We start from the raw sequence: 24320 nt of genomic DNA, 5'->3' as shown, positions 1-24320 counted from the left end.
ACGCAACGCATTTGGGGCAAAATGACCTCATAGTGGATTCATTGGTAAAAAGCAGCCGGTGCTCGAAAAGTATAGTAACGATGATGATAACGAATATATTTTTCATACATTAAACGGTTTAAAAACGAGGCTTATGGAGAAGATTGGATCCAGTGTACTTTTTTCACGTTTTTCGCGGTTTAAGCGATTATACTTGAATAACATGTTTTCTTTTCATAAAATTCAGAATGTTGGCACTAAAATATGCTTTTCTATTTTTTTATTGAAAGTATTATAGCTTTTGTCTATCGTATCTATAAATATAAATTCATAATTTTAAATTATTCGGCATGGGATCATTTTATCCCACGGGTGAGGGTAAAATGATCCTTTTGTAAGGTTTACTTTAAATTGATTACTACAAAACATCTTTAACAATTTAATTTTGTGACGACCACGCAAAAATGTAAAGGAATATGTGATTTTCGTTACATAGAATTTTTGCTATGTTAAAATCGATCATAGCGTCACTGCGATGGATTTCTCTAGAGGGGGATAATTTCGCCCCCACCCTCCCCTAAATTTACTGTATAGCAAACGGGTGCAACTTCATATCGCGAGCAAACAACGCATATACAGAGTGAAACGAACATTTAGTATCTGGTATATAGCAGCAAAATTACTTTTCCGACCATTAAACTTTAGCAACTAAACGGTTGAGACGATTTTTACCGAAATCCTCCGTTTTCCGACTTTGGGCCAGGTTTTCGGATACCGGTCCCACTTCTTGGGAGGTCCAACCGAGGGACTCCTCTTTCACACGCAGCGAGTCAACTTATCTACTGTTATATAGATACACACATATATATATATATATATATATATATATTGTTACTCTTCACCTAACCCCGCGCGAAACAAATAACTCTTTTAAAAACGAGAACTCAAAACGTTTAATAATTCAAAAACCCAAAACCACGTTTTATTAAAATCTAGATTCGCTCGTATTTTTAGAGATACTTCAAAACACGTCTACTCCCAAGGACAATAAACTCAGTTCTGACTTATTTCACATTCATTCCGATGTTCTTTTCTCACCCCAAAAAACCCTTGACAACACTTACTATATTTCTCATCCCTCTGCATTCCATTATTCTTCACATTCCTCAAACTTATATAATTACTAACACACTCATTTATCCATACCCACATTTTCCGAAACTGCTCCATTGCAATATATATATATATATATATATATATATATATAGTCGACCTAGAGGGGAGAAGTATACTCACGTTTGCAGGCCTTGCGATGCGTGATGGGTCTTGCCGGGTCCCTGTAGTAGCCTTCACGGCAATAATGACAGTGTCTTCCCGCCGTGAAATGGCGGCACTGGAGGCAGACGCCTCCGCTAACCCGACCTGACATCTTGTACAGCTCCATGTTGAATCTGCACTTTCTGGCGTGCAGATTGCAGTTACACACTGAAAGCAAAGAAGGAGAGAAAAAATAATCAATCTGTCGAATGACCGTTCGTTATAGTTGCCTCGAAACACACACACACACACACACACACACATATATATATATATGCTATGCTTTCTATATATATACACTTTGGGGGAGACTCAACGTTCGAGACTTTGCAGCCGGAGGGTCTTTCCTGTCCCACTACTACACTCCGCTACTACCACCGCGCTGGAGTTGGACGTTTTTCAATTATTTCGCGATTTTCAAGTAGCCGGTGTCGGTGCATCGTGACTACCGGCTCGACTTACGGCACGATTCCACTCGAGAATTCAATGAGCCGAGTGGAACACACGATCGATGCCTGTCAGTGGCTCTGCTCTCTCGAGTGCTCCCAGCAAAAATAAGCTCCGATGCTCCTCTAATACTCCACTTCTCCACCAACTCAATTAAATCTGCGTTAAACCTCTTTAACGTCCCACGCATCAATTCTAGTTTCTTCGTTCTGTATTGTAAAACCTTATTTATATTTGTATTTGGTTTTAGAAATTTTTAAACATTTTATCATTCTCGATGAGATTGCAAAGTGACTTCAAATGTTTTGGTAAAGAATAAATAAAATTATATGGGTTTTTTTGCAGGATTTTTCAAGTAGTAATTTTTATAAATGAAATTGTTATTAAATTTAGTAGAAGACTATATATAGTAAAATAAATAATTGTGTAACTTGTTTTGTCTTCACGATTCGTGAAAGTCGGTTGTATTGGAAGTTTGAATAATTCTGCCGCTAGGTGGCGACGTTTCTTTACTTTCTCGCTAGTGTTCTTCTAATCATACGTTTATATATAGTATATTGGCTTATGGAGGAAGAATTTCGTATCTGCAGCAAATATCGAGTCGTGAAAACTGAGGTTTGAGTTGTTGCTAATAATAGTACGTGTGTATTTGAGCATTGAACAACCATGATCTTAAACAGGAAGGTCTGGTAAATTTAAGGATAATTCAAGTCTCGATTTCGGTTGTTTTCTATGTAAATATTACGTCCTTTATTTATACATTTTGTGACTGCGTAAATAATGATTTCTAAGTTTAGTAAACTCTCGTGATTGATTTTTCAAAACCCGTTAAACATTTACTCATTTGTAAAACACGTGTCACCTTGCTGTAACAACAATATTTTTAAAATTTGTATAAATTTGACGTACACCTGACTCGTTCGAATAATTTCAAACGAACAAAACTAGTAATAAAAAGCATTCATTATAATTATACAAATGAAGATCGTGCATACCCTCCAATTTTTATAATTCCATACAAGAAAAATTTGACGAAATTAAAAAGCAAAACCTACAAGAATCTTACAAACAAATTTCGCACGTATCATTAATTTCCAACCAAAACTACGAAACTCGCACTTATATCCGAAAACCTAATAGATTTGCTAATTAAGGAATCGCTAACCGAAAGGAGAGCAGATCGCGTAAAAAGCTCAAAGCAAATTAATGTCTATAAAGAAAGAAGGGAAATGGAATAAAAAAGAAGGAGACACTCGTTCCGTTGCAGTAAAAAGTTTAAGGCTCTGAAGAAGGAAACAAATGAGAGTGGAGTTTTCGCTGGAAAAGAGAAGTTTTATGGGAATGCCGAGACATTAGGTAGCCTTGGCCCGTGCAAGAGAGGAGCAAACCAGCCGAGATAAGTTTCGCAAAGTTTTTCGACCGGCGGAACGTGCGAAACGGAAGATACGCAACGATACGCGAGACGATAAGACTGAAATTAGCTTTACCACTGTGCATCGGTGCAACCAGTGCAGCTGCACCGAGTCAGCACAAAGTCCAACAAAAGAACTCACAGTGGACGAGCCATGCACGAAAAGTCGACACCCTGCGACAAAATTCGTTGGAATACTGCACCCCCCCCCCCCCCATAAAATCCCCCCTCCCCCTCATTATATATAAAATCGCTATTTGCCCACTCGACAGACATCGTTCGCCATTTACGCGATGATAATTATCGCGATCGATAATCTCATTTGCTGAGCAACGCGATAATTTAACTCGCGGAGAATCGAAACGCAGGCAGCAGAGGAGAAAAAGGTTTGGTTTCAGGTGGAATATTCAAAACTCCTGTAAATTATCCTATCGAGTTTCTTCCATCGGATATACATATATATATATATATATATATATAGTAAGAAACGTACGTCATAGAAAGAGATTTTATACGGGACGAAAAGCGTGATTCGTCAATGCCCAAAGAGAAATCCTATGGTAGCATTAATGGAGTGGGAATTGCCGCTGTTTTTCAACGGGAAAGAATGAGAAAAATCTCGAGTAACAGCACTTAATGAGTGGATTCGGAGGTAGAGCTAGGTGATAACGCTGGAGGACCGGCTGATTAATGGCTCGCTCCCACTCGACTCTGCTCCACTCCATTCCTATTCCACGTGGCTCCATTTTTATCCGTGTGGAGAACGACGAGTCGCACGCGGAGCGAGCGTCCGTCCCGACCGACGAGAAAATAACTTTTCGCGTGCTCCTAATTTTTCTACTTTTCCCGCCAAAAAGATCAAATAAAATAAAAACCTAACGCAAACTTTGCCAAGTTATACGAACGTCCAGAAACAGTCGGAATTATATTTCTTCATTCTCTATGAAATATTCGCCATAGGAGAAACAAGCCTCTCTCTCTCTCTCCCTCGAGAGAGAGAGAGAGAAATCAATATTGAAAAATATCAATTACCTTCTACGAGTCCGTAACGAGATACAAAACCACGTGACTCGCTGTCGTACCGAGGGTTCGCAGTAAAAATCCTAAATAATTGATGCTACAAATTTATCAGGCCGATGCGCGCGATAAATAACTGCTATGAAATTGCGCGAAATTGATTTTATAATTAGTTTTGTAAGAGAGTGGTGGGGAAAAAAAAGCGGCATGGAAAAAGATTAATCGATTAACCTACTCCCAGTGGTACCTACATATATATATATATATATGTATATTCATCCCGTTACTTTGGAATTAAGCCGCGAAACGCGAGATGAATTTTTCAGCTCGTCGCGTAATAACACGCGCGCTTGCGTTTGCGCGGGAAATGATTGGCGCCATTTTCGTAATTGCGAGAAAAAAATCTAATCACCGTAAAGGAAGCTATATACGCGCTAACGCGATGTAGAAGATCGAGGAAGCGTAGTGCGTTTCACCGGGGAAGATTCGAGTTAATTCCGAACTGTGTGGCGCCCGGCTAATTTTCCGAGCCAATTGGGAGGCGATCGAGGAATTTTCGCGAAAGGCGGACGGGCGCAGAGGTCGCGATCGTGCCGAGGTATTTTCACCCCGGAAGCGCCCGCGCGTGCGCGGACGATGGAAATTCGACGTTGGAACCGGAGGAATTTTTCTATTGGCTGTGCAGGGTCCGTCGAGTAATTTTAGACGCTTTCGTCTTTTTTCTAGTTGCAGGCCTAGTCGAACGTGATGATTATGGATCCCCCCCCCCGTTGCTTTTGTTTCCTTGCTAGGGAGGAGGGGGGGGGGGGGGGTTACTCCACGTCGAAGAGGATCTTACATTAATTATGCGAGAATGGCCTCGAGGAAGGCCACGACGAGGGGCAGCTTAACGTTTCGACAAAATTAATTCTATCGCGCCGTGGGTGAGAGTTTTGATGGGGAGTCCTAATTAGTCATGGTCTTCTCTTCGGAGATTCGTCTCGGCTTTGCTATCACCCGCCATTTTCTGCGAGTCGATGAATGTGACTTCCAGAAGAGGATACATGGTGTATATATATATATATATATGTATAGAAGCTAGAGGATGCCTGGCGTAATTCATGGCAACGCGCAGGATTGTTAAAGGGTCTGGTGAATTTTGGTGCACTCTTTGTTGCTCCGGAGGCCATTGACCTCGCGCGCGGAGTAATCGCATTGCGAGGAAGGGGTGGGGGTGGAAGAGGGCGAGGAAAATGGTCCCTTTGCGCTCGAAGAGGGAAGATGTCTTGGGAGATGGTAATTGGATAGGAGTGCTTGCTTTTCAGCCAAGAAATGTGGCATAATGGCAGTCATGATCAATTGGCCGATCGAGCCCGCCATTGTAGCAAGTGTGTATGTATGTGTGTGTGTGTGTGTAGTACACGGGAGGAAGGAGCACGTGCGCGCCACTCAGCATCTTCTTAAACGGATTACTCGTATCTTGCATCGAAATGGAGAAGCCTAATTCGATTCCATCGTCACCTACACACACACACACACACGTATACAGATCTCTCATGGCTCTTGTCAGAAGCGTCATTGATCGAATTACCGGCTGCGTCCTGCATTACCGATACATGCCTACTTTCTCCCGCGTTAAATTTACAATTCCAGCAACAAAGCACACACACCAATGCACAAGTATCTATATATAAAAACGCACGGAAGAAGATGGAATGGGAATTTTCGGCTTCCGTGATTTCGCCGAAACGAAAAGTCCTTCCAGATGAGATGTTATCCGAAAGAGGCTGAGGAGGATCGGCATTGTACGGTTGGTTGGATCAGCATACACACGCACGCACACACACATATATATATACCTGGGAGTCGGAGATCGGTTGGTCCCGTCCCGAGAAGCGGGACCCTTTTGAGGATCAATGGGGGATAAGGGGGGGGGGGGGTGCCACTCTATTCGTCAAACGCGTTTTCGCGCGTCGATCGTCATGGCCGGCCGCGTGACATGCAGCGATCGAAGCGAGCCGCGATCGACATTCCTCGCGCTCCGATCGGAGATCCTCTTTGTAGGATCCCGGATTAATCCCGTCTGGTCCCGATTCACGTCAATTCGATCGACCCGAGCGTGCAAACGCCCGGCACGAAATCAATTCTTCTGGAATAATATTTTCGCTTTTTCCCTCTGCCACCTATACATATATATATATATAATGTTGGACGGTTGGATTTTCTCGTTAACGGCTCGTTAGGGTATTGCAAAGGAGGGGGGGGGGGAGGGGGGGGGGAATTTATTGCCTCGTAAATTTGCGCTTTCCCGATCCTATACATACATATATATATATATATATATATATGTATATGTATACGTAGTGTGGGAGTCGGACGCGGCCACGCACACCCACGTTCGCAGCGCGCGCGTAGGCCGGGGGCACCCGAGCGAGTGTCACCTGCCCCACGCTACGCGACGCGACGTAACACGACGCGACGTAAGCTATCTCAACCGACTATCGTCAACCACCAGCAAAAAAGCTGCAAAACCGTTTTCCCTCTACACAGCTGCTCGCCGCCTACCTATATGTATGTGTGTGTGTAATATACCTGCTTAGCTGCGACTCGATTAGATTTAGCCGATAAATCCCCGTGCGGCCCCTTCTTCGACATATCTCTCTCTCTCTCTCAATGACGACGCTTAATCGACGTCGATCAAGCATTCTCGGGACGTCACGCGGAGAGCCAATCTTGATGCTACTCTCCATAAATTCGAGAAATCAAACCACTATACGAACTCTCGGACTTTCTCCGTTCGTCAAATTATTCAAAGCGGCAGCAAAGCATCAGGTACAGAATTGCTGTAACGTTGTAACCTCTAACGGTTCATGTAGCGCGGAGATTTCGATTATAGTTTAAAAACATGTCAACGATATGTTATTCTCTTGCTAATATGTATTTTGTTTTGTTGCTTGAATTTTTCGATTCTTATTATAAAGTAGTATTAATTTTTTTAATAAATTAACTGTAAAATATGCGAGACTATATTATCAGGGTCTCTCGATTCAATTGTAGCTTTAATATTTCTATATAGAGCTACTCGGAACAAAAACTATACATATGTATAGACGCTATAACAACTTTTTTCGTGGTATAATTTACTGTAGAATGCTCATTTTTTATTCTTTTCTTTCATTATTGTTATTATTATGAATAAAAAAATTTTGAATCGATACAATGTTCGGGACAATTCTTCGAGTCGTAGAATAATTTTTTGTTTTCATTTTTGGAGTAAAATATTTTGACTTGGTAACGCTTTGATGCAAATACAATAGTATCGAACTATCTAAAAAATTTTAGTAATTTATTTCGATATATGTATATACAGTTTTGAGTTAGAACGCTTGAGTGCATAAATGCAAGAAGACACGTGCATCTCTAAAATTATAAAGATATTAAAATTTCATACGTAGAATCCTCCTGAATACAAAAATAATATAAAACGCGTCAATAACGTTCTCTGCAAAATTATTTAATTCACGCTATAAATATATACAGTTTCATAAATACATTGATTCACTCACACATCCTCGCTAGAGCAATTTAATATAATCGACCCTAATTCACACAGTTCCAACACATATTTAGACTACACACCAAAACACTTCACAAAAATCCTTTAGACACACAACTCTATATCCTCGAACACCCACCGAATAAAATTAATTAAAAAAAAAGCTTAAAAACCCCATAGCAATAATCAGATTATCCCTCGCCACCTCGAATCATAAACACTGCGCAAGTTCCGCAAATATCCTCTAAAATCGCGATCACGTAACAGCGGTGACACACATACATCGAATAAGAACGCACCGATGCAGCAGGTTATCGCGAATATAAACAAAAACAGCTGGTCCCAACTCGTCTCCACCATTCGTCGCACTCGGTCCCTCGCTTCGCTCACTCCAGATTTCCCAACTTTACCCGACGCTTTCGCCACGATACGCGAGATAAGGAGTCAAGTCACACAAGGCAGATTTAGCACTCGGCCACGAAGCAGGATCCTAATCTACCGCAACAATCCGGAATAGGCCGAGTTCGTTAAAATTCATTGATAACTCTTGGCAAATTGGCGCTGGCCTTTTTCCTCGGCGCCGAGCCGCGCGAGGAGGGACGCGACCTCTACGAGGCTCGTCGAAAACTCGCGATGGAGACTCGCGGGCGAGAGAGAGAGAGAGAGAGAGGACGTCGAGCTCCCCTCCCCTCCCTCCCCCCCCTCCTTCGTTCCATCTCATCTCGAGCGAGTTAACGACGTTTCGCCCGACCAATCTAATAGGTTTCACGCTGAATATACTTTGGACGGCTTGGTAAAATTCTTCGCTCTCCTCGACGCTGCAACCCTGTGATGCAGTCGCTGCGAGTTAAATGCATTTGGAAGAAAATTCACCCCCCCCCCCCTCTCCCGCCCCTTCTAAAAGGACCGGAACGCGGGCGCGGACCACCACCTCCTTCCTTCAATCCTATTTTCGTCCAGAGTGCAATTTATCCATTTGGAAAAGGGAGCCATCAGAACCGTGTCGAGCCACTTTGCCGCGCAGCCTCGAATTTTCTAAAATTCCGCATTTTTGCGAAAAACCGTCCCGCGTCTCGGAATCGCGCAGTGCTTGTCTCTCGAGTGGGGACGGTGGGGAGTTTGGTCGTTGTTGGGATGAGAGAGGCTGGAATCCGATTCTATATACTATATATATATATATATATGCTTTTTGGTTCAGTATTTTTTCTCAACTGCTGTGCGTAGTAACGGGCAGTGGCAGTCAAGACGACGCAGCAATAAAAAATAACAAGCTCGAGGGAGGGGGAGGGGGGGGAGCGTGGCGGATCCTTTTATCCTCCCACACACACATACACATGGACGCACACGCGCAGAGAGGAAAGACGGTCGGGTGACCAGTGAAACGAGCCAGTTGGCGGAATTGGCCGATCTCGTTTCCTTACTCAATTTTTCCAGCCATAAATTATTTGCTCTAATCCGACTTTATGCCTCCCGGTGCTTAAATGTCGAGCAAATTTCAAATTTAATCAAACGTCGATGGTTCGCCGGAGAATAAATAACATCGATCGCGCGCGGAGGAGCTGGCGGGATCGGCGCGTTGGCAGCGAAATTAGAATATTTCAGGCTTCGTTACGGGTGAAAATAATTCCTGATAGCCGTGAGGGCTTTTGCGAGAAATCTTATCGGGAAATATATATATATATATATATATATATATAAGAAGCCTGTAGAAGAGTATTCGACGCGCGAGACCATCGTGTTAAAGTGAATATTAGATCGCTATTTCCAGTCTGGTAGATTCCACTTGGACGGATCTAAACCTAAGCTATCGTTCTCTCTCACACACACACACACACACATATATAACTATTAAATTTCGTAGCTGGATCAACGGCAAATCGAGAGTTGTAACTTGGCTTTGTAACGACGAGCCAGTTAAATTGCTAACCAGCTTGTGTAGTTGGTTGGGCCCCACAGCTCTATACATATATATATATGGATGCTTCTCATCCCCATTCGTCCTGCACTTTCTTAATCAACCCACCATCCATATCTCTTTAATCGATTAATTGTTCAAACTTACCTACCGCCAGTTTATTGCCGGATATCTACTACTCGGTTATATACACTGTAGTTTATACTAGCTATTATAGCTATGGCGATCTGCTATATATATATATATATATAGGTACGCGAAGCAGTATTCAAAAGGACTTTCAATTACACCACGCACGCTTCCTCCTCCTCCACGTCAATTTCCCTTCCACCCGGCACACTCGATTCAAACACAGATTTATCTTATCGCATTACCAATTTTCCACTGGAAGAAAAATATATTTCCCTCCGCGTCTCTTTAGAATTGTAAAGTGTACGTTCTTCGTTTTTTGAGGAGATGGGGGGGGGGGTGTGGTTGAAGAATATATACTCTCGCGTTGCAAGTCAAATCTTCCCTTCTTCCCCATTCGTAAGAAATGATCTGTTTGTAGGTCCGTGAAAAATAATCGTGGATATGCTCCACCCCCCCCCCCCCCCCCTCCTCCTTTCTATAGGTTCACGAGATCGATATACGCGATCGTGGAACGTAAAATCCGAAATTCTCGTGAGTCGGCTGGATTTTTCCGGCTAGAAGCTACTCCGGTGCGGACTTTGCCCCACCCCCCCCCCCCCCCCCCCGCGGCGGTAGATCGCTAGACATATATATATATATATATAGTACGGTAATCGAGGCGATTTATCGACTCTCCCACTGCTGTATCAATTCGGGAGGATTCGATGGAATTCCGAGGCGCTTGCGAGCAAATTTCCCCCAACTCCCACAAATCCCATTATACATATATATATATATATATATATAGTAGAGGGAGATTTATGTTAACACCGTTAAAGAGCACTTTTAATGAGTGGAAAGTCGGCGGGCAGCAGCAGCACGGAAAAATGGCGTCGACTTGCTAAAACCGGAAGTGGCGATATTTCACTGGGGAAGTAAGCGCGGCGGCGAGTGCAGAACGCAGTGGCTGGCTGGCTTTTCGCGGGTGGCCATTTCTTCGTTTATAATGGTAGCGCGCGCGCGAGGCACGTTCGTGAAAATACTCACGCACACGGATGAAGGTGCACTTAGCGCTCGGCTAAATGATTTATTCGACGTTTACTCGCGAGCTTAAAGTCTCATTAAAATCATTGGGAAAAAATGGCGGGATATCTTTTTTGGTTGCTTTAGCGTGTGGACCTCTAGTCTCTTCCAAGGTCAACCTCCTCGAGATTAGCTCTTTTAATTCGTTGGGAGACGAGGGAGAAATTTGAAGGATTTTTTTAATTCTCTTCCCAAGCAGGAATCGCCAGGTATGGAAACGCAGCCAATTGTCGGCCAATGTATGGCGTACAATAAACAATTCACATTAATCGGCAGACTTTTGCCTATACAAAAAGGCCAGCAGACAAGTTTTATCAACTGGCCGATGTTTGGTTCATTAATCGGCTGATTATCGGCTAACAATAAACGGCCAAACAATATTTTTTTAATCGGCCAATGTTACGCGTTCATCAATCAAACAATATTGGAGAAAACAATTTAATTTATCATAAAAATTGTAATAATTATTCATTTTAAAATAATTATATGAATTTATACATTTATTTACATTTTGATAAAAATTTGCTAGATTTTTTAATATTAATTTATTCCTTTGTGTAAAATATGTACTAGATGATGCAAAACTGTACAATATAATCTAGTATGCACGATTTAGTATAATCTTTAATGTGTAATAAGTTGCTTCATTTAAGAAAGTTAAGATAGTCTTCCTCAGATCCTTAAATGACCCTGAAAGGATGAAGTAAATAAAGGGTAATGCTGTTTGTCTGTAGCATACACCTATAATAGATTTAATTTAATGTTTTGCTTTTACGAGATTCTGTGGTTCAATTGCAAAGATTTAGCCTCTATACTTTGGTCAACCATAGGTACTTCTAAGTAAAATACAGTTCGCGATATCAACGCTCTGTGCTCTCACGATGTCTCAAAATTATTATCGACTGAAAAAATATCGAGAATTACAAAAGACAAATAGTGCGATAATGACAAAACACCTGACGAAGAGTGTAGTGTTTCAAATGTTGATGTAAACGAAGCATGTGGCAATGGTATTCAACAACAGCTGAACGAGTTAGAAATGAATTTGGAGGTTCACGAAGTACCAGTGACTTCGATTAATTCGAATTCATCTAAAAGCTCTTCAGGATCAACCAATTCATCCAATAACTCAGGATTTGAGGAAGAAACACAAAATTTTCGACTCAATGAAAAGCTTCGCCAATGGGTGTTGAGAAATCAATCAATGCTACGTTTGAAAATTGTTACAGAGTTGCTGTTAATATTGCGAGAAGAAGGTCATGTACGGCGCTACCGAAAAATGCACGTACTCTCTGTTAGGAACAGCTCGCCATCAAATATTAGAACCTATGAAAAGTATAATCGCGACACTGAGGGAGAATGTATTTATACCTATAGGAATAGAGAAAAAGAGTCATTCCTAGTGATTATGATCAAACGAAGTTACGAGTGCTTGTTCACATAGATGGAGTGCAAATATAGCACAATTCTTCGGTACAAATCTGGCCGATAGCTGTTAAAATTTTTGATGAGACATACATTACTAAGCCATTTCTCTGTGGAATATATTGTGGAGACTCTAAGCCAGCAGATATATATCAATATCCGCATGATTTTATTGAAGAGATCAATAATTTATCTGCAAATGGCATCAATATTAATGGAAGAAATATTGGTTTTGAGCTTTTAGCTATAATAGCAGATTCTCCAGCCAGAGCATTTATCAAATGCATTAAACCGCACCGGGATCTTTCTATGCGTGTGAAAGATGTGAAACCAAAGGTGCGACTGTTGGAGAAGGAAGGAATAAAAAACGAATATATCCATTAACGAAATGTTCGAAACGTACCAAAAGATCTTTTAAAACCAATACACAGACCGAACACCATAAAGATAATATAGAATCTCCTGTGGTACAATTAAAAAAATTCGATCCTGTAAAATCTGTTGTTATTGATTCGATGCATCCTATTTTACCTACGTGCAATGAAATCTTTACTGGAAAAATGGGTACACAGATCAAGTGCTGTGCGTTTGAAGAAATCGAAAGTTATTCTTATGCGTAATAAAATACTCGCATTATCAACTGACATTCCATCTGATTTCCAACGAAAATACTATGACATTAACTTAACATCTAGATGGAAAGCAACCCAATTTCGATTTTTTCTTTTATATTGTGGTCCGATTATTATTAAAGATATATTGCCGAGAAATTATTACCGACACTTCTTACTGTTGTATGTAGCTTGTCGCATCCTCCATAGTAATGATTTAATTAAAACACACAGTAATTATGCACGAAGTTTATTAGACAAATTTTTTTACGTATTACCGTCTTTGTATGGGGATCAGTCGCAAGTATTAAGCATGCATTATTTAATTCATGTCACTGATGTGATGCTGAAAACTTCCAAACTTCCTTAAGTAATGTATCAACATTTTGGGGAGAGAATTATATTGGAGTGTTCAAAAAACCCGTCAAGTCTCCTTTCAAGCCTTTAACCCAAATAATAAATAGACTTGATGAATTTGAAAGAGGGCAAAAATGCATATTGATGAAAAAGAAAAATATTTCTAAATGTATTTTTGATCAGTCAAATGGTGTTTATGAACACAATGGACGGAATTACTATTTAATTTCATGCATTACAGTAAATGAATATAAAATCACATCTAACTTACCATATAATATTATACGGATGAAAGACGGAAAAGTAATTAGAATAATAAAATTTAAAAAAAAAGAAATAAATGGTAGGGTTTCATCAAAGAATATGGATTTATTTTTACTTGGTTGTGAAATGATAGACAAAAAAGAATTGTTTATTACCCAACTTCTTCTATCGATATTGGTTTAATTGGTGCTAATTGTTTTTCGGAATTACAATACATTATACCCATTAAAGATGTCAAGTGCAAGTGTGTATTAATACGTGGTGATAATGAAATACGTGCAATTTCATTACTTCGTTGAAACATTTTCAGCAGTACCTATAAGAAAATATATATAAAATAACGTTTCAGAATTAATGTACTTATTGTGTTTCGTTAATATACTAATAATGTGTAAAAATTAACACTATGCGTTCTAAATAATAATCCAATATTCAGATAAATAATTTAAACTTCACGCGAAATGGTTGAAAACAATCAATCTCATTGTTTCAGTTTAGTTCAGTTACGCGCATTACGGAGATTTTAATTTGGCAACGCTGCTGTAACTTATGTGGTGGCGCCTACCACGAAAAATATAACAAGTTCATTCCTGTCGATTTCTGTTTCTTCGATGACTCGTGCCGGGACACTATTCAGTCGTGCTGTCGTTTACTATTTACTTGTGCGATCGTACAGTTTAATTTCTTCTTGTGATATTTAGTGGGTTATGTATGTGAAATGAGTAACAGCTACTTTGTGGTTTTGTTTCTACCCGAATCAAAAAAATTACAACGATATTGTTGAACTCCTTCCATCTACGTGGATAAAAGAAGAAAATGGCGTCTTTCATTGCAAATATCCGCCACAAGACGAATACAACAAATTATCTGATTATGTTAAAAAATCATGTGACCCGGACATTAATTGGGAAGAATATCCAGTTGTGATTCTAGCAGATGCACGTAAGTTGAAGAGTAAGTCACGATAATATTAATTCGTGAATTTTACACAAGTAGCATTTAGAACGTAGTAAAAAAAATAGTATTTTCTAAGCTATGTAATAATTTATTTTTTATTTCAGAATCCTATAAGCAGGGATTTCGGCGACTAAAAAGATCCTTCAAAACCAAAGAAATTATAAGCGCAGAAGATGAGGCCACTATAAAACACAGTCTTCCTCAGATCATTAAGGACACTGATATAGAAAAAGAGTTGAGTAATATATCCTCAATGGATTTGACACAAAACAAGATATTACCAAGGGTAAATAAAAAAAAAAAAAGCTTCAGCTAATTGCTAATTTTATCATACATATTGCTTGCATTGAATAATATGGTGATAATAAGATAAGCTGGTGCAAGAAATTGCAATGTCTAAGATTACGCAAGCCCAATATTTAAGCACAATATCCCCTTGACTTATTTTAATGGCGAATAGATTTTATAGACAAGTTAATGCTCTTACGTAAGTAAATAAACAAGATTTCTTTATATACTGACTTAGCGTACACTTAAGCATTACCAAATCTTACACCAAATTACCTTACGTACTGCAAAATTTGATTATAAATATTAATTTAATAGTCTTTATGTTCTTACTTTGTTTGATATCAAAAAGTTAGAATGACTTTAAATATTATAGTGATTATAAAATACCTCTTATTAGCACAAAATTCTCATTTATTCTTTCACAATTGCAACATATTTTTGGGTATGAATATGCGTATTTTAATTAATTCTTTTCATTTATTTAGTGAACATAAGCACCAATACTAATTCAACAGCTCAATCACTTCCAGAGTCAGTGTGCAATATAGATTTAGGTAATTTTCAGATCAATTTAAATAAATTTTTTAACAAATTTACTTATATTTAAGTGGTGTCATATTATCTAACATAAAATTATTTTGTAGATTCGCTGAAGGAGTTTATTATTGAAAAATTTAACGAACAACAAAATTATTTTTCTAAAGCATTAGAATCTACCAAGAAAAGCATACACTATGACTTAAAACACAAACTCGATGAGATAAAATGCTCTGTTGTCTTCAATAACGCAACAACTACTCAATATGCTAATACAAATGATGTAAAAGAACAATTGGGTATTACTCTTCCTCTTACTTCTTTGGAAGAGTTTTTACAATTTGAAAAATGTTTGACAGATTCACCACCTAAAAAAGAATCATTGGTAAAAACACAAAAATTTATTTAATAAAAAAGAACGAACAGTTACAAATTAAAATTTTTTTGCTTTTTAGATGGCTTAATATCGTGCAACAATATTAGGATGTATCCAAGGAAAGGAGTGTATACGAAAAATCATGATCACAACAGTTACAAAGGAAGTAGAGAAACTGTATTCTGGGACAGGAAAAGAAATCCGAGGAGTTGGAAAAAGAAATTTTAGTAAAACCGAGACATACAAATGTTTACAAGGTATCAATAGGAATCTTTATTTATTTGTTACACAGTTAAATTGGCCCCTTTAAATTATTTCAAGATATTACCAAAATTAAATAAAATTCTTTAAGTATTTTATACTTTTATTATATTTGTCATTTCATTTTGTAAGCTTGTAATCCAAAAATGTTTAAATATTAAATTTGATTTTGACAGTATCTGATAATAATTCGAGGGAGTCAAAATAAAAAGCAACATAATTAATAATATACTTCTTTACGTTCTTGTTACAGAAGAGTTTTAAGTGAAAAGTTCGGGGATGACGCACAATTAAGAAATCTACCTGGTCGAATTGGACGCTGGTTATCTGGGGCCAATGATCGGAATGGAGGAAGATCATGAAAAAAGTCATACCAAATAAATATTAACAATTATGACGAATCGGAATTGTTCGATCCATATAAGGTATTACAGAATACTGCCTAAATTCAGATTGAATATTTTTCAAGTTGGTAACAGTACGATTGTATAAATGGATCGAAGATTCTAACATATTACATAATCGATTAGTTTGCCCAGTAACGCAGAAAAAAATCGATGTTGAGTTAGTTTTTGTTTAAAAAAAAAAAAAAGGAGAAGGTAGCTTTAGTGAAAAAGACGATCACTCGCTTAGTAGCAGTATCAGAAAGAAGACGTGCCGAATTGTGAATAAATCAGTAACATAAGATTCCGAGTGTACTACGAAGTAAGGCCCGTGCCTGGAGAACGAAGCTTCCCGAGAAGCAAACGAGGATAGCCCGGCTATCGAAGTAAGGCCCGTGCCTGGAGAATGTAGTTGTTTAAGAAGTGAATGAGAATAGTCCCGATATAACAAATTAAAGCCCATGCCTGGGAATCAAAATTATAATACGATCGTTGAAGTGGATTCTACGAATTGTAATCAAAAGGTGTTTGTGAAATTGTAAACCAAGGAAAACAATAAAAAGGGTTTTTTATGCCTTCGGGCTTTTTCCCTCAAAAAGTGTACAATTTATTTATTAACAATCAGGGAGTTCCTCCGTGCGGAGTAGCTTCTTTTAACCTACAAAGGTAAGAACAGGAATCATGATTTTTTTTTTGTGCTAAGCGATGTGTTAATTTATTTTTATAACATTTGATTCAGTTTTAAATATTTATTTTCTTTTTTTCAATTAGTCGTAGATTTTCCGATTGCGCGCAATTGTCTGCTCTATCTGTCAAAAGTGACGAAGAGAGGTTAGGTATACCAGAGACAGATGATTCCATTTGATTTCTCATGTTGTCCGTTCATTACACTTCGGCAATTCTTTCATTGCAAAATGATATTCATTGCTTGCTCTCTTCCTTAAATATTTTTATATAATAATAATACAATAATGTTGTTTGCTAATATTTGTATGTAAGGCTCTGTTTAAGTTGAAATACAAAATGATCAACAAATTCTTTTATTATTATAAATAATCCATAATTATCCCATTAATAGCCCAATACATCCTACGATAGTTCGGCCGTTGCTTCTTGCCAGTACTGTGGACCGATGTTATTATCCAGCAATTAACCAATAATCAGCCATTGATGGACCGTACATGGCCCAGTACTATGCCACAACATTGGCCCATTTTCTATTTCCTGCGTGAGTAGCTGGTCCAATGCTGGCCCAGTAGTTTGTCATTATTGGGCCATTGTTTCTTGCCAGTACTGGACCGATGTTTTCATTCAGCAATTAACCATTTATTACCCATTAATGGCTGCCGTTTATCAGCTATTAATGGACAAATATGGCCCAGTACTATGCCATTGCTGGGCAGTTTTCCAATTCCCGCTTGGGAATTATTCGCACTCGCGAGGTACATGAATGTGTGCTATATATATAGGAAAGAATTATAAATCGAACTTTTTCGAATTTACACTAATTTAAATCATTGGGAAAAAATGGCGGGATATCTTTTTTGGTTGCTTTAGCGTGTGGACCTCTAGTCTCTTTCAAGGTCAACCTCCTCGAGATTAGCGCTTTTAATGCGTTGGAAGACGAGGGAGAAATTTGAATGATCTTTTTGTTTCTTCTATTCGCGCTCGTGAGGTATATGAATGTGTTATATATATATATATAGGAAGGAGGAGGTACACTGTAAAAAATTGATATAAGATTCATTCATGATAAGTGTAAAAATTCCTTTATTTATATAGGAAATTTGTAAAATTACGTACTTTTACTAAAATTTTGTATATTTACCCTGTAAATTGTGTAATGTCTACTTAGCGTGTAAAAATACTCCAATATGGAGCTGAAAATTACTAACAACAAATTGTTCTTATCGATTTTTAACATAAATTTACATTTTTATTTAAAATTACACGGTAATGAATAATAATATAGATAGAAAAATGTAAAAGTACTGTAAAGGAGATAATTTTACAAATTTATAAGAAATATTGAAAATAGAAGGGTATGTGACGCGTACAAGAAGCTGGCAAGAAAACAATTGTAATTATATAACATTTATTGGGCCTCTGCATATTTTGAGGAAACAATCCTGTGTGAAGAATTTTGGATTTAAAATGTGTTTGAATGGTGGCTTATAGGGAGAAAGAACTGCTTTGGTTTCTTATGCACGGAGAGCAATAGGGTAAACACGCAATTGAGCTTGGTCCACACATATGCGTTTTTGCAGGTCCTGCTAAATCGGTCCCGTTTCATGAACAATTGTTACAAATGAGAGCGTTCAGACACATCCCGCAGAAACGCTTCTGCAGGAAGCGACAGGATCATGCTGCCGTAAGAACGGACGACGGGATTAATGTCAAAAAACATTAAGTTTAATGTTGTCGTTTAGACAGATCGGTTGTCTTCGTCCCGTAGTTCGAATTATTAAATTCAGTAATGTTTGACACTAATAAATTTATTCAGTTAATACACGAAAACGAAGCTATTTGGGAAAAATCGTGTAAAGAATATAGTGATAGAGTACTCAAGGAGAAAATTTGGACAATAATTGTTGAACAAATGTATGCAAATTGGATAGAAATGTCTGAAGAAGAAAGACAAGAACGAGATGATAATAATAAAATCTATATTATTAAAATTATTTTCGTGTCAAAGACAAATTGGTTTTTATTTCTTTGGGAGATAATGACAGTAACGTAATATATAGTTTAAGTATCACAAAATAAATAATTAATAACAAATAAGCATTTAATGGTTACTCAAATAAGAGGCAATTAAAAATAAAATACTAAATTAATAAAGACACGAGTAGTTATCATTAAAACTTTAGAGAATATTACAAGTTAAAATAAAATTTAGTTCTAAAACATATATAACTATTTTGAAAAGGTACAGCTCCTGCTTCTAAAAAATAATTCGAAAAGAAATCTTTTACTTCCGAGCCATTTTCTCGCTCACCTGGTCCACAGTTCAAAACCTCTACAAATTGATGAATTTCAGCATCGTTATAATTAATCCCATCCCTTTTACGCACAAAATTATGCAACAAGCAAGCTGCTTTTATAATGTCATCTACAAACTCAGGTTCTACAAGAATCGAAGTATGAAATACCCGCCATTTATTAGCCAAAACTCCAAAAGCACATTCTACGGTGCGTCTACATCTAGATAATCTATAATTAAATACTCTTTTACGAGGATTCAAATTTCGAGCTGGATATGGGCGTAAAAGATTTTTATGAAGTTTCAAGGTTTCATCAGCCACAAAAACAAAAGGTCGTGGATCTGAATTCATATTTGGCAAAGATTTAGGTTTTGGCAAATTGAAAGAATCGGAATACAATCTTTTACCTAATGCACTATCTCGAAATACAGTTGAATCTCCTTCTTTTCCATAAGCTCCGATATCAATCGCTATAAATCGAAGATTTGCATCTACAACAGCCATCAAAATAATTGATGTATATTTTTTATAGTTGAAAAACTGGGATCCAGAATTTTTAGGTTTTCTGCATCTAATAGGTTTGCTGTCAATAAGCACCAACGCAGTTTGGGAAATTAGTTTGTTTATAAAATTTGTCAGTAATCTCCAACCAGATTTCTTCTGTAGGAAAAGGCATTTCTATTTCCTTCATGTAAATCCATATTATTTGACATATTTCTTGAATTAGACCTGCAATAGTGCTTTTTGCAATGTAAAATTCGTATTGAAGAGCAGCAAAATTATTCCCAGTGGCCAGATATCTGTAATTATACAATTTTATAATAATAAGCGATTTCTTTTATATATAAAATGAGATTTAAACATATTCTCTAATCAGTTTTATTTTCTACTCATTGTCATTTCTATCCAAAATATTGATGTTGAGCGATAGGCTATTAGAAGGAAACTAACATGTAAATATTAGTGGCTAATCCATGGTAGAAATTCATCCAGTTTTTTCGATGGCCTATCTAGTATCTACCCAGAGAAACTGATTAAAGGAAAACTGACCTGGTATTGATTTGGCACTGATCACTTACATGTATATTATTTTAATGGATAGTTATATGTAAGTCAGGTGGTACATATAAAGGAAAACTGATTTGGAGTTGCTTAGGATTTAATCAGTTTCGCTTAGTTTTTAACAATTGATGCCATTTTTCTAGTGATCATCAATGCGTATGGTGATAAGTATATTTGTTACTTCTTTCATTTCGTGTTCTGTCCTCACATCTATCTGCATGTGGCTTCTTTCCGTTGAAAGGGTTAATAGCCACTGATTTCAACTGGATTTGGTCCAATTTTTGGTATTAAAACTTACCTCTTGAACGTACCAAAAATTAAGGTGTATTATTCATTTTTTATATAAAGTGTAAAATGGATACGAAGACTATTTATAGGAAAAATTTAGTGCGTGCTCGTGTACGTAAGCATAGACTTTTAAAGAAGCTAAAAACTAATGTTTCGTTGACTCAGAGTGTAAGTGGTTTACCAACAAACTCAGCCATCAGTTCGACAATTTCGGTGTGCCCTGCTCTCAAGTGATTTTGGAAGGTAAAAGTGACCATGAGAATGACATAAAAGTTTCATCTGGGACTGAAACTGGCCGTTTTAATATTGAAAATCATTTGCAAGAATTTTCAATTGAAAGGATAGATGATGAAAATGGTGGCGAAGTTGAAAGTGAAATTGTAAATGAGATTCGATGTGAATTAGAAGACGAAACTGAAAATGAATGCGAAGATAATCATGAAGAAGGTGAGAACATTTATCAAGAAATAAATGAAATCCGTAAATGGATTCTAAATTGTGCAATTCCACATGCACATGCAGATAAATTATTGGATATTCTATACTGAGAGAAAAATTTATTACAACTAATTACATATATTTAATTGAATACAACTTAGTAGGGTTAAATAACTATTTATTTATAGAAAATAAATAAGTATTTATTTAATACAAAATGTAGTTAAATGCACAAAATATTTAATTGATATATATTCACTAAAAGCAAGAAATTATTTGGTTATATCTACAATATATTTGTAAGCCTAATTAAATCGATTAGTAGGTAAAATAAAATTGTATTATTAGTCCGAACAAATTAATTATTGTATCAAAAAAAAGTTTAGTAGATGCAACCATATATTTCTATAGTTTCTTAATAATTGTAATTTATTATAACAATCAAATAAGTAATTCTTTTGAAGATATAATGTATTACGCAAAAGAAAGATTTAGTAGAATGGAAAATAGTGTGTTAGAAATGCAATTGTATTTTTACTTTTATTCGATTAATTGTTGACTTCCATTCCACTATCTGTTGTTTGCAGAATAACTAAACAATAATTTCTTTAACGTAATATTTGATTGATATTTTTATTCTCTCTCTCTCTCTCTCTCTGTCTCTCTCAAACAAAACTTTTACTTCTTGAAAAATATCGGTGATATTTCAAGTAGTTGAAGTTACTTATAGACATTGTATTTAATTCTATAAATGAAAGAAATATTTAATATGATTGAAATTTTTATTCTTGTTGAGACAATTTCATATTTTGGAATTAACCTCTTAATACTCAGATAGCATAAGCACATATCCTATTGTAAGATACAAAACTGTGTTTATTATTTTTTCGGTCTTCTAAACGTATACGAAGAAAATAGTTTTTTCATTCTCTCTCAGAAACGCAAGAGTTGTTTATTTTACAGTGTTACCGTTTACCGTGAGTATTCCCCCACACTCGACTACGTCACAACCTGACATCCAATAGATTTTTAGAACATGCAATATTATTGGCTATTCCCATAGAGATGATTGATTATAAGGACCAATAACGAATACTTAACGTTAGTGCACACATAACCGTCTCGAGAACGAAGCTAGGTACTCATTGCTGGTCGTTCTGAATAAGGGAACGCAAAGGCAAATATACACCATACTATTAATACTGTGCAGTGCCAATTAATAACAAGTGATTTATGATTACAAGTGATAAAAGGAATTTGCATAAGCCCAATTTTCCGTCCAAAATAATTCATTCCTATACGCAAAAATTTCTGCAAAGTTCTGGATTAGAAAATCTAATTGAACATTTTAAAGGTTAGTATGTTCTATTCTACCGTTAAAAATTAATGAAATAAAGTCTAATTTGCTCAACAAAATGCAACGTTTATTATTTTTTTTCTTATTACAATTTTAATAAAAGAAACTATTCAATATGTACATTTAGAATCATAATTTCATATATATATATATATATATATATATATATATGTATATACGAGAAGCAAAATGGAAAAGAAAAAGTTACCGACAACGTGTTTCACTATTAATTTCTGTAAATTTTTCACTGCGTATTGCGTATATGTATACTGAGAAACAAATTCTTTGATTAAAATAAATCTTTATTTGAATAGTGTCAAAGAATATTTAGTTCTTTTTAACAAATGATTGATTCAATTAAATAAAAATCAGTTGAATCCAATTAATTTTACTTCATTTAATTAAATATTATTAGCATCAAATAAATATTTATTTCACACTATTTAAATAAAGGTTTATTTCAATTAAAGAATTTTTTTTCTCAGTGACGCATCATTATTAAATTCTTACTTTCGCTATAGTTGTTTTGCTCACGTTACATATGGATCAAAATTAGTATAAAACTTGGGTTTAACGTATAATGACAATATTGCTATACTGTTCTGTTTCTAGTTTAAATATTAACAACGAGAATTTAATTTTTCAAGTGTAATGAGGTACGGGAACTTATTACCTTTACAATTGTCCTGTCCCTACCTATGTATTTAAGGAAGTTTTTAATTTATTTTTTTTAGAAAACGAAATAAACGAAATTGCTTTGAAACATTTGACTTCAACTGATATAGTTGAGCTAATACCAAAGTTGGGATTAAGAGTGCGATTCAGCGCTTACTGTAAGGAGAAGTTTGGTGCAGGAAGCATATGTAATGCAGATAGCAGCTCTTCTAGCACTATTTGTGTAAATAATTTTTTACTAAAGGTTTTTTTTCTTCATCAGTGAAAAAATCATTACTTTTGAGTTAAATTTAATTTCGTCTTTTAATAATTTGCTTATTTAAAGCTGTAGATCGTTACTAATAATAAATAATTTTAATATAATTAAATATTTTTTGAAATCAAAGAATGATTTGTTTTGATCAACGAAATATAGCTACCTATAATACTTTATCTGCAACTACTATTTTACTTTTTTAACTTTCAGGTCGATGATACAAATAAAGAAAATATTGCAAAGAAGGATCCTCAAACACAGATTCCTTCGGTATAAATAGTATAGGATTCATCGATGTTCAAAATATTATAAATAAAAATACAATATGTTCTAAAATTCTAAAAGGATGTGAAAAATCGAAACCATGCATTGTCAAGAAATTCAAGAAAAGTTTTGATCGACACAATAATATCTTTCGTGACAGAACGAGGAATAAGATATTTTTTTTTTATGTGAACAGATTATTACCTTCACAATATATTTTATTTTAATTTATGGAACTAATACAATTCGTTAAAACGTTTTAGATTAAAAAATGAAGACTTCTTAAATGTTTCAAATCAGATTGTAAACATTTTTTCATCGGAAAGTGTTAGCTCGTATTATATTCCACCAATAAAGAAAAAAGACTCAAAATGTGATAAATCTTTAATATCACGCGGTAAACTGGTGGATAAATATCGCAATTCGCTGCAAAAAATAAAAAAATTGGAAGAGGAAACTACTGCTACCAATAAAAGAGATGGTGAAGAAGAATCCATTTCATTGTTAGGTAATTATATTTATGGCAAAATATTAAATGTTGCCAAAAGTGTAAGCTCCTAAGGTTATATGGGAATTTAAAATAATTGTTGAAAATTATCACATAAAGGCATATTTTTCACATAGATTGTAATTTGTAAAATTGTTACTCGGCAAATTTGATATACAGCCTATAGTTTTGGGGGATAACTAGAACTAATTCATACTTTCTGAAAAATATT

General features: G+C 36.2%; 1 protein-coding gene across 1 annotated transcript in view; it reads right to left on the bottom strand.

Moving 5' to 3' along the window:
- The window catches only part of LOC136776796 (netrin-1-like), a 114186-nt gene that overhangs the window by 47185 nt on the left and 42681 nt on the right, over positions 1 to 24320 (bottom strand). Inside the window, 1 exon segment of the mRNA XM_066732646.1 lies at positions 1276 to 1464. Within this exon segment, the coding sequence (XP_066588743.1) occupies positions 1276 to 1464 (189 nt within the window).

The sequence above is a fragment of the Prorops nasuta genome, unplaced genomic scaffold (genome assembly GCF_024137725.1).
Source record: "Prorops nasuta isolate Cenicafe-Biocafe unplaced genomic scaffold, Cenicafe_Pnas_1.2 PNAS00010, whole genome shotgun sequence".
Classification (NCBI taxonomy): Eukaryota; Metazoa; Arthropoda; class Insecta; order Hymenoptera; family Bethylidae; genus Prorops; species Prorops nasuta.
The sequence above is the reverse complement of the archived record's forward strand: the minus strand, read 5'-3'. Positions and strand labels throughout refer to the sequence as shown.